The sequence below is a fragment of the Maniola hyperantus genome, chromosome 19 (genome assembly GCF_902806685.2).
Source record: "Maniola hyperantus chromosome 19, iAphHyp1.2, whole genome shotgun sequence".
Classification (NCBI taxonomy): Eukaryota; Metazoa; Arthropoda; class Insecta; order Lepidoptera; family Nymphalidae; genus Maniola; species Maniola hyperantus.
In genome coordinates, this window is record NC_048554.1 from 2,442,982 (window position 1) to 2,454,568 (window position 11,587).

At 40.0% G+C, this 11,587-nt stretch overlaps 2 protein-coding genes across 3 annotated transcripts in view; one reads left to right on the forward strand and one right to left on the reverse strand.

Annotated features, from left to right (window-relative positions):
• The window catches only part of LOC117991244 (H/ACA ribonucleoprotein complex non-core subunit NAF1), a 135,840-nt gene that overhangs the window by 40,161 nt on the left and 84,092 nt on the right, over nt 1-11,587 (reverse strand). The gene's annotated exons all lie outside the window — the stretch shown is intronic.
• On the forward strand, nt 234-10,653 carry Rpt1 (26S proteasome regulatory subunit Rpt1). Its single transcript, XM_034978814.2, has 10 exons — nt 234-430; nt 514-551; nt 1,300-1,473; nt 2,767-2,906; nt 3,678-3,846; nt 5,502-5,634; nt 6,767-6,893; nt 7,662-7,758; nt 8,758-8,966; nt 10,217-10,653. The coding sequence occupies exons 1-10, from the start codon at nt 358-360 to the stop codon at nt 10,359-10,361; spliced, it is 1,305 nt and encodes a 434-aa protein (XP_034834705.1). The 5' UTR covers nt 234-357; the 3' UTR covers nt 10,362-10,653.

The following is an 11,587-nucleotide window of genomic DNA, read 5'->3' on the forward strand; positions in this document are numbered from 1 at the left end:
TACGTCGTGCTATCGCTATCTCATACGCGGTTACACAGTACTTACATCTACCTATTATTCTATCTACGGCAGAATACTAAGGAACCAAGGAGTAATAGACAATAGTCACAGAATACATTTACTTGGTATTGGTAGTCTGTGTTTGGAACACTTATGCATTTGGACCCAGTAATATACAGGACCACCGACCAGTGTATGTATTACTGCCTTAGATGAACAGGATTTGTGATTACTTTACTTTACTCTCCTATTGATGTTATTGGTCTGTGGACAGGAATTACTGCTGCCTGTGTTTGGAATCGTTAATATTTTCGATCAATTAATATATTATTACTTGTATTTTAATAAACACAAACCATGCCTGATCATTTAGGAGATGATATGCGAAAAGTTAAAGATGATAAAGAGGAACCAGAAAAGGAAATAAAATGTGAGAGTTGTTTTAAAAATTACTATTTAGTTTTGGGTTATCCACTTTTTTCATTAATTTATTGCTTTATTTGTATATTTCAGCACTCGATGAGGCAGATATAGCGCTTTTAAAGTCATACGTAAGTAAATAATTTAAGGGATAAACCATTAAAAACAAATAATCATCACTTTTCGATAGAATGACTGGCATATTTCGTTTTCTTTATCCTAACTTGTTACTGCTATTTACCTCGAATCTGCTTGACTGCACTGGCTAGGTACTAGTTTTTTGTTGAGTAACAACCAGTTTAACAAATTTAGAACGGGTTAATAAACAAAATGCACCATGAAAACTTCTGGTTTTTTCAAATTTTAGCAATATTAAACGCGGGTGTGACTCCATGCTCCATGCTCTTTGAGCCCTATAGTAACCTTTGAAACCTCTTCAGGATTCTGTGCCTGAAGGGTACCAACAGGACCCTATTACTAAGCCTCCGCTGTTCGTCCATCCGTCCTTCTGTCTTATTTTAGTGTTTAATCTGTCCTTCTGTCTGTCAGTGGGCTGTATCTTATGATCCGTAATAGGGAGTGAGTGAAAATTTTCACAGAATATGTACTTCTATTGCTGCTATAATTACAAATAATAAAAATTTTAAAATGGCCATCATGAAAATGGGAAATTTCAAAAGGAATATTTCTTGTGCGATTGTACAGAATTCTATGTGTGTGAGTCCGACTCGCACTTGACCAATTTTTTTAGGAAGTATGTCATAATAGCTATCTGCATGCTATATTTCGGCCTGATCCGTCCAGTAGTTTGAGCTGTGTTGATAGATCTCAGCCAGTCAGCTTTTCCTTTTGTATATTTAGATAATATGAATGTTGTAGGGCCAAGGCCAATACACAAAGATAATCAAAGAAGTTGAGGATGGCATTCAGACAGTCATGAAGAGAGTGAACGAACTTACGGGCATCAAGGAGTCTGATACTGGGTTGGCGCCGCCTGCGCTGTGGGACTTGGCAGCTGACAAACAGACACTACAAAACGAGCAACCTTTGCAGGTGTGTATTTATGTATAACTAGATGATGCCTGCGACGTTGCCTGTGTGACTTCCATACTAATATTATAAATGCGAAAGTGTGTTTGTCTGTCTGCTAGCTTTTCACTTTTCAACCATTCAACCAATTTTGACGAAATTTGGTAGAGAGATATCTTGTATCCCGGGGAAGGCCATAGGCCACTTTTTATCCCAGAAAATCAAAGCGCTGATTCCCACTGGGTTTTTAAAAACCTAAATCCATGCGGACGAAGTCGCGGGCATCTGCTAGTATGTATTATACTAAAGAAAGATTAAAATAGAATAGAATAGAATAGAATAATGTTTATTCGAGGTATATAGGTGGTACATGGTGTAGGCAATATCGTCCTGTACAGCTGTGCAACACCTCGAACAGGTAGGCCACTCAGCTTGTGTTGAGACGTCGGGCCCCTCAGACACAAACCTCTAGAGCAAATATCTGAGGTACCAGATGCCCCAACGCAGATTTTCAGTGACCGCCTTTTAAATATTACCTAAACGTCAGTGGCATAGAATATATAAAGTTGGCGAGTAAATGGATAAATAAAATGAAATAAAGTGTTTACAGTTTTTAAATTTAAAGTGATATAGGACATAAAAGAAGAAAATAAATAAGAAATAATACATTGAAATAGATGTTGTAAATTGTAAGAATAGGAAAATTGTACGATAGTTTTTTTTTTGTAAGTATAATAAAGAAAAAATAAAATAAAATAAAATAGCTCGCAAGGTGTGGATGAGAAAGTAAAGTTTGGTAAGATAAATAAATTAAATAAATTTTGACTAAATCTGTAACTTTTGAATATTTAAAAGATGTTTTTTGAATTTTACTTTAAAAGCGCCAGAAGTCTGAAGGTTTCTATAAGGTGGAGGAAGGTTATTCCAACATTTCGTTGCATTATACTTAAAACTACCTCTGAAAGCCGCAGATTAGAAATTTGTAATCGATAAACTCTGAAAGTACTGAACCAATTTTAATAATTCTTTCACCGTTGGAAATCTACATTATTCAGAAGTAACATAGGCTGTAAATTACATATAAAGCACCACAGACGAAGTCGTAGGCAAAAGCTATTATTAACTAACTAGCTTATGCTTGTGACTTCATCCGCGTAGACTACACAAATTTCGACCCCCTTAGGGGTTGAATTTTCAAAAATCCTTTATGCCAAATTTCAGCCCAATCTATCTAGTAGTTTGAGTTTTGCGTTGATAGATCAGTCAGTCAGTCAGTCAGTCACCTTTTCCTTTTATATATTTAGATTTCATTACCAGGTTGCAAGATGCACAAAAATCATCAATGCAGATTCAAATGATCCCAAATACATCATCAACGTGAAACAGTTTGCCAAGTTTGTGGTGGACCTGGCCGATTCTGTAGCTCCCACAGACATTGAAGAAGGCATGAGAGTAGGGTAAGTGTAGCTTAGCTCATTATTACCCCATCATTTTATGTCAATTAAGAGGTATGATGAGGAAAGGAGACCTTTATTTCACTTAATTTTATCTTATCTTTATAGGGAGAGATTTATTTAAGGTAATTTGTTATCAGTCAAGCAAATTACTTGTGTGACTCTCCAATAGTAAAATATGTTCTTGCACTTTCAACTTGATAACAATATAGTTTTATTATCAAGATATTCACTTGAACTACATTTTCAATCTGAGCTATCCCCGATTTCCATTTCAACCTGTTGGGTACTATAGTAATGTTATAATGTACTAGATGATGCCCGCGACTCGTCCGCGTGGAGTGAGGTTTTAAAAATCCCGTGGAGACTCTTTGCTTTTCCGGGATAAAAAGTAGCCTTTGGTTCTTCCCCAGGATGCAATATATCTCTGTACTAAATTTCGTTAAAATCAGTTAAACGGATGGGCCGTGAAAAGCCAGTAGACATACAGACACACTTCCGCATCCATACTTAATATTATAAATGCGAAAGTGTGTCTGTCTGTCAGTCTGCTAGCTTTTCATGGCCCAACAGATTTAACCGATTTTGATGAAATTTGGTACAGAGTTAGCTTACATCCCGGGGAAGGACTGAGGACATAGGCTACTTCTTATCCCGGAAAATCAAAGAGTTCCCATGGGATTTTCTAAAACCTAAATCCACGCGGACGAAGTCGCAAGCATCATCTAGTTTATAATATTAGTATGGATTATCAAAGGTAACTTTGTTTCCCAGTGTGGACCGCAACAAATACCAGATCCACATACCGCTGCCGCCCAAAATAGACCCCACGGTGACCATGATGCAGGTGGAGGAGAAGCCGGACGTGACGTACAGTGACGTGGGCGGCTGCAAGGAACAGATCGAGAAGTTGCGCGAAGTTGTCGAAACGCCACTGTTGCATGTAAGACGCACTAAATCTTTTCACTGGCCATATTTTATTTTATTTATTAAAATACTGTAGGGCGATATTGTAAAACCTGCATCAATCATGATTACAATCTAAATTGTTGTGATTGGCTGAATTTGTGCTGTCATTTTACCGCAATCGCGCAGTGCGATTGCGGTAGAATGACAGCTACAATGTCACGATCGCAATCACCTCTGATTGGTTGTCACTCGTTCACTATTGGCTACAATGCATTGTAACAATTGAGATTGTAATAATGATTGATGCAGGTTTTACGAAATCGTCCTACAGGAGCACTTTTGTGATGTCTATGTCAAAAAAGCTATCTGTATGCCTTTCAGACTGATCTGTCTAGTAGTTTGAGTTATGCGTTGATAGATCAGTTAGTCTGTCAGCTTTTCCTTTTATAGATTCTGGTTCGTTACCTATCTCTCTCTCCAGTTGTTCCTTCATTGCTGAAGATCATGGTCCTGGCAAACTGCCCTCGAATGGATTATCAGTTTCCACCGGCTTCTGTTGGTGGCCATTTTAACAATGTGATAAAATCCACACCTGCTGGACTCCTTTAGGTTTAAAGACTTTATTTTCTCAAAAAGGAACAAAAGTTTTCTTACATGAGAACAATTTTTAACATAAATATAGAAGAAAATATTATTTAAGATATGGTGAATTTATACAATAATAAAACTTATATATATTATCGCTCTTTTGCCCTCAGTGTTTGTTGGGATATTTAGAATTTATAGGAATAATATCACTAAAAAGAAAAACTTGGACGTCCTGTTTGAGATATATATTTGAAGTGAGTCCTCCTAGTAATATAGCTGCAATCGATTTGTCTTCTATTACTTTGTCTATGTCAGCTAGGTCTTGTGCCGTTGACAGAACTGCATCTATATTCTATATATTGTTCAATATTTTCAAAGAGCTCTAAGGCTAACCTTCGGCCCATACCTTTATCCTCAAAAGCTGCCTTCAGAGCTTCCCATGCTTCGGCTGCAGTTTTTACACGTCTTACGTGTGTAATAGCTACACCGTCTAATGTTAAGCATATTTTAGCCAGAGCCTTAGCGTCATTCCTTATCTTAATTGGTGCAGCGGTCGTATCTCCTTCTGGATACCCAACTATAGGAAACCAAAGGTCCTCATGTACCAAATAATTTTGCATTTTAAATTTCCAAGTTGGATATCCTTCTCTATTTTTGAGACTAAACGGAGGAACTGACGAAGAATGTAACATCTTGTTACTACTTAAATCTCCGCTTGCTTGCGACATTTGAAAAAGAAAAATATCTAAAAAAAAACGATTTTTCTTATTCGCAACAAATAAAGCAACTATGGACAATTAATACCACTTTTCCACTTTTATTTTTCCACCTAGAGCCCCTTCGTGCTGATAACGTGTTGGGATATTTAGAATTTATAGGAAAAATATTAGTCAAAAGAAAAACTTGGACGTCCTGTTTGAGATATATATTTCAAGTGAGTTAATAAGTCATCGAACGTAAAACAAAGGATTTTAGAAAAAATAGGAATAAGAATATATTTAAATATAAACAATTTAGTTTACAGCCAGTTCCAACAGTGTTGCCCGTCACTTTAAGCTTTTTTAAGCTTTTCTTCCTATATAAAAGCGTGTATTATTTCAGCCGGAAAAGTTCGTGAAGCTTGGTATTGAACCTCCAAAAGGAGTTTTGTTGTTCGGGCCGCCCGGAACTGGCAAGACGTTGTGTGCGCGAGCCGTCGCCAACCGCACTGACGCCTGCTTCATTAGAGTTATTGGTAAGTAGTTTAGAGTCACAATAGCTCAACGGTTAAGGCGCCGACTGAAATCCGAAAGGTCGGCAGTTCAAACCCCACCCGTTGCACTATTATCGTACCTACTCCTAGCACAAGCTTTACGCTTAGTTGGAGGGGAAACGGGAATATTATTCTTGATTAATGGCTAATATTTTTTTTAAAGTATTCACTTTTCGGAGAGTAAAGAAAGAGTGCCACCCACAAGCATAGGTGGCGTTCTGATACACCTCTCCCAGAACATACTCCGCTATGAACATCGTCGTCATCACTAGTGCCTGTGACGACGCTACATGTCGCGGGACATAGTTATTTGTGAAACGAGGGCTCGAAAGTGATATTTTAAGGAGTTTTTCGTTTAACACATGTGTTTTTTCGCAACTACATGATGCCCGCGACTTCGTACGCGTGGATTTAGGTTTTTAAAAATCCTGTGGGAATTCTTAAATTTTCCGGGATAAAAGTAGCCTATGTCCTTCCCCCGTTTTGCAAGCTATCTCTGTACCAAATTTCGTCAAAATCGGTTGAACGGATGAGCCGTGAAAGGCTAGCAGACAGACAGACACACTTTCGCATTTTTTTTTTAAATAGAGATAGCGAGCAAACGAGCAGGCGGGTCACCTGATGTTAAGTGATTACCGCCGCCCATGAACAGTTGTAGCACCAGAGGGCCCGCCGATGCGTTGCCGGCTTTTTAGGCATTTATAATACTAGTATGGATATAGAGGATCAAAGGATTTATAATACTAATGGACCAAAGAGGTCACTTACTGGTACCCTAGAGATGGGAAGAGAGCGAGAGGACGGCCACAGAGGAGATGGGAGGATGACCTGCCAAAGGGTTGGCGCAGATTGGCGTTAGATAGGAAAAATGGAGAAGTCTAGAGGAGGCCTATGTCCAAAGAGGACAACCTGATCTGTAAATTGCTGGTGTTACCAATTTTCAGAATAAATTATATAGGATAGGATAATTAAATAATAGGAAATAAGAAATTAGTAATACGGTTAGTTAGTAATATAAGATGTATAATTATTGTATCAGAGAATAAAGGCTATTTTATTTTATTTTATTTATTTATGGATATAGAGTTTAGACTGTATTTTTTTTTATTGTTAGGTTCGGAGCTAGTCCAGAAATACGTGGGCGAGGGTGCTCGTATGGTGCGGGAACTGTTCGAGATGGCGCGGAGCAAGAAAGCCTGTCTCATCTTCTTTGATGAAATCGACGCTATTGGTGGAGCGAGGTAAGATCTTGGTTCTTTTTCTTTTTATGGTTCCGTACCCGTAGGGTGCCAACGGGACCCTATTACTAAGACTCCACTGTCTGTCCGACAGTCCGTCTGTCTATCTGTCAGCAGCCTGTATCTCGTGAACAACATAAAAATCAGCATTTCCAATGTAACTTAATTTATTACTTCTATGTAACTACAATTTTGGTACATCTCTATATTAGCGTTTATTTTAGCGTTTAAACTACCTCTCTCTATATATAGAAATGATTCGCTGAATGTGTTGCTGATCGCAAATCTCGAGAGAAAAAACAGCTGAACCGATTTCGCTAATTCTTTTTTCATAATATTCCTTGAAGTACGGGGATGGTTCTTACAGAGAGATTTTTTTTGTAAAAATCCTGAAAAAAAAATCGACTGTTAGGCGGTACGAAGTTCGCCGGGGCAGCTAGTGAAAAATAAAAATAAATCAGTACTCTTATTATAAATGTGAAAGTGTGTTTGTTTGTTGGTTTGTCCTTCAGTCACGTCGCAACGGTGCAACGGATTGACGTGACTTTTTGCATAGGGTATAGATAAAGACCTGGGGAGTGACATAGGCTACTTTTTATTCCGGAAAATCAAAGAGTTCCCACGGGATTTTTAAAAACCTAATTCCACGCGGGCATCAGCTAGTAAATAAATAAATAGGTAGAGACAGTCAGTGAGTCAGTAGTTTAAGATATATTATGTATTAGCGGCGGACTTTGAATGTTAACACCAATTGTTGGTGCATGTGAACAGATTCGACGACGGCGCTGGCGGCGACAACGAGGTGCAGAGGACCATGTTAGAACTAATTAACCAGCTCGACGGATTCGACCCTAGGGGCAATATTAAGGTGAGATTAACTCAGATATGGGAGCGTTTGGAAATCTCGTAGCTTTTTAAGTTTACGTAATTAATTATCGCCACTATCATAATCAACTCCTCTCAGAGTGAGAAGGGGTTTGGCCATTGTCTAACACGCTGGCCAAGTGCTGATTGGCAGACTTTACACACCTTTGAGAAGATTATGGAGAACTCTCAAACGAGCAGGCGGGTCACCTGATGTTAAGTGATAACCGCCACCCATGAACATTTGCGGTACCAGAGGAACCGATCATTCAACTGTCAGGAATTTGTTGGTAAGCCGTTTAAATAACCCCATGTTTTAATCTAATGGGAACACTGCCGATGGGAGTTGATTCCACAGTTTGCGTGTGCGTGGAAAAAAGGATCTGGCACAACGGGTGGTTAAAATGCACCAGACACCCAGGTGAGGAGGGTGGAATTGTTTGCGGTGAGACTATGGTTAACCCCTTCTCACTCTGAGAAAACCATGATCAGTCAGTAAGTGAGCGCAGTTAGGTTGATCATGACGATAAAATGAACTCATCGTGATCAACCCATCACCGGCTCACTACAGAGCGCGGGTCTCCTCTCAGAGTGAGAAGGGTTTTGGCCATAGTCTACGACGCTGGCCATGTGCGGATTGGTAGACTTCACACACCTTTGAGAACATTATGGAGAACTCTCAGGCATGCAGGATATTTAATTAATTAAAACGCACATAATTCCAAAAAGTTGGAGGTGAGTGCCCGGGATCGAACCCCCGACCTCCGATTAGAAGGCGGACGTCCTAACCACTAGGCTATCACTGCTTTATAAAATGAACTAAACAAACATAAATAAATCCATATTTGTCCTATAAAATATACAAAAGTTGGCCGTTTTTAGGGTTCTTCATGTGCGGGTCTGTCGCATTTGACCGATTTTTTTAAACCTTTATCAGAATTATCCTGTTGAGATTGACCAGCGAGATATTGAACGGTCTTGTCAAGAATATCTATTTTTGTAGGTCCTGATGGCAACGAATCGGCCTGACACCCTGGATCCCGCACTGATGCGTCCGGGTCGCCTGGACAGGAAGGTGGAGTTCGGCCTGCCCGAGTTGGAAGGGCGCGCGCACATCTTCAGGATCCACGCGCGCTCCATGAGCGTGGAGAGAGACATTCGCTTCGACCTGTTAGCGCGGCTTTGCCCTAATTCCACCGGCGCTGAGATCAGGTAAAAAATTACCGCTCGCTTCGCTCACTTTAATATTACAAACATATCTAATCTTCTCTAAATGCAACTTGAAAGATTGCTTGAGGGCTCGGACCTTTTTTCGGATGGAAGTAACGTATACATACCCCACTTTCGTCGAAATTGGCCGCTAAACAGATCAGCTATTTCCAGACAGCCATCTTTTATCGATAATGCCATAGATTAAAGGTTCGTACGCACCTGAGCGGCGCGGCGCGGCGCTTCGGCGAGCTGCACGTCGCGGCACAGAGCGTCAAAATATCATTTCTATCATTTTGTATGGCGCATATCGCACTAGAGCGGCGCTGCACAGCGCTTCACCGCGCGTTGCCGCGCGGCACGGCTGGAGAGAATATTTTGAAGCGCAGCGAAGCGACGCGCAGTGCAGTGACGCTAGTGCGACATACCCAGCGGCGCGGCACGGCGCTTCGCGCTCGTACGCGAACGGGTATAAAAGTGACGCGCATGTGACGCGAGGTGCCGCGTACTGAAGTTGTAGTGCGGTAGGTACCGTCGAGCGGCCTGAGGTGACGCGTTCTGCAGTCGGACTGAAGCGACGCGCCGCGCCGCTCAGGTGCGTACGAACCTTTAAAGTTCTATTTTTTACTTACTACGTCATGATGAAAAATCGTTTGCTGATTCTTTTTCGAACATTGAATCCCGCTCGTGTGTTCTTCATACTTCTTTAGCTTTACTTCTTACAGCTTTAGTTCTTCAACCGCTACTACTACCTACTTACTACTAATTTTTTCCTAGTTTACTATGTATAATTTATTTATATTATTTAATTATATAATAAATTTAGACTAAATGATTTTGTTCCTAACTTCAGAGCAGTGCAATGTGTGTGTTACACTGCTCTGAAGTTGTGACAATTATCAAAACCAAATAAGTTAAGTAGATTATTTGATTGTAAATTTTCACACTTTATTATTCTATGATAATGTAGTTACTATAATAATTTGCACACCAAGTTATTGGTTGAATGTCAAGGGCTCAAAATAGATTCAAGACCAAATTGTACCACATTCTAGCAAATAAAAACTATTTCTATTTCTAAAATATCATTTAGTCGTCTAAATATAGATTGCATCCACCAGGCGGGCCGACCGCATTGCAAAAACTAATGGCGACGGATTACATCCACACAAAATGCTCGCCGCACCGTTCCGGCCCGACTGGTCTCTACTTGACGCCTCTTTAGTGTGAATAACCTGCGTCCTTCGTTCCAGGTCTGTGTGTACTGAGGCGGGCATGTTCGCGATCCGCGCGCGGCGCAAGGTAGCCACCGAGAAGGACTTCCTGGAGGCCGTCAACAAGGTCATCAAGTCCTACGCCAAGTTCTCCGCTACGCCGCGGTACATGACCTACAACTAATTATTTATTATAGTTTTTGCATTTCACGAAGGCAAGTGTTTCATGCTTGTGTTTAAGTCGTATCGGTATAAGTAAGTTAGACTAAATGTGTGCGTTTGCGAGCGCTTGCTCGCGACTGATTGGTCCGACATGCACGCACACTTACGCAATGCCCGTGTAAACGACGTAACCACAAGTAAAGTTCACTCGCCTTCGTGAATTGCAAGAACTGTACTATATGTTTACTATAATATATCGTCGGTATTGATTCGATGAAATAAGAATATGATGAATAAATTACTGTCTAAATTGTGTTGTTTTGTTTTATTAATCGCCTTGAACGAACTTCTCTAAAAGGCGAAGCTCGAAACTGCCATGTGAATTGTCTACGTTGAATTTTACTACAGTGTCTTGCTGACTAAATGAACCGTTTTCCATTTGTGTATTTGACGATTCGAAAGCAAAAAGTTTAAAAAGTTTATTTGAATATAACAAAATCTCTCTGTCGCAATTTTCGCAAAGCCTTGCAGTTTTTGACGATGCGACTTTGCGTCGTGGTTTTAAGTTTCGATTCTTTCGACCCTAAGCCGCCAAACGCGATTTTGTCTAGATTGCCTGTAACTTGTAACGTAATAAATATAATCCAAATCCGTTCAGCTTTGTAAGATACCTACATAACAAGGAATATATCTCTAACGAGAGCCACATACCCAAAAAATCCGTGGAAACTCATTGATTTTCCGGGATAAAAAGTAGCCTATGTCACTCTCCAGGTCTTCAACTATACCCATGCAACAAAACACGTCGATCCATTGCTTCGTTGCGACGTGATTGTAGGACGAACCAACAAACACACTTTCGCATTTATAATAGGAGTAGTGATGTTCTCATGTAAGTGAACTTTGTTCTTTTTTGAGAAAATAGTCTTTAGACCTAAACAACTGCGGTGTTGTGGGCACAGACTACTGCAGTGTATGTTGTGGGTTGCAACTCTCAACAATCGGGCGCGTCGAACGACCTATCGCAGTGTGCGTTAACTTCATAATATACCTAAGTATAAAATATATGAATGAAGTGAAGTACCTATCGTGGAACGATCAAATTAAATGTTTCGTGTTTATGGTGTTTCTATAAGACAAGGCTCTCTTGGCACTTGAATGACATTGGGCGCTGTTGGAGAACAAAGGCTAAGAATATTCAAACAAGAACAAAGGGTCCATAAAGCAAAATAAGAAGAAGAAGAACAA

Coding starts and splice junctions, on each gene's coding strand:
- Rpt1 (XM_034978814.2), top strand. CDS start 358: ATGCCTGATCATTTAGGAGATGATATGCGAAAAGTTAAAGATGATAAA. Junction 7,759..8,757: donor ACCCTAGGGGCAATATTAAG/GTGAGATTAACT, acceptor CTATTTTTGTAG/GTCCTGATGGCAACGAATCG. Junction 8,967..10,216: donor TCCACCGGCGCTGAGATCAG/GTAAAAAATTAC, acceptor CCTTCGTTCCAG/GTCTGTGTGTACTGAGGCGG.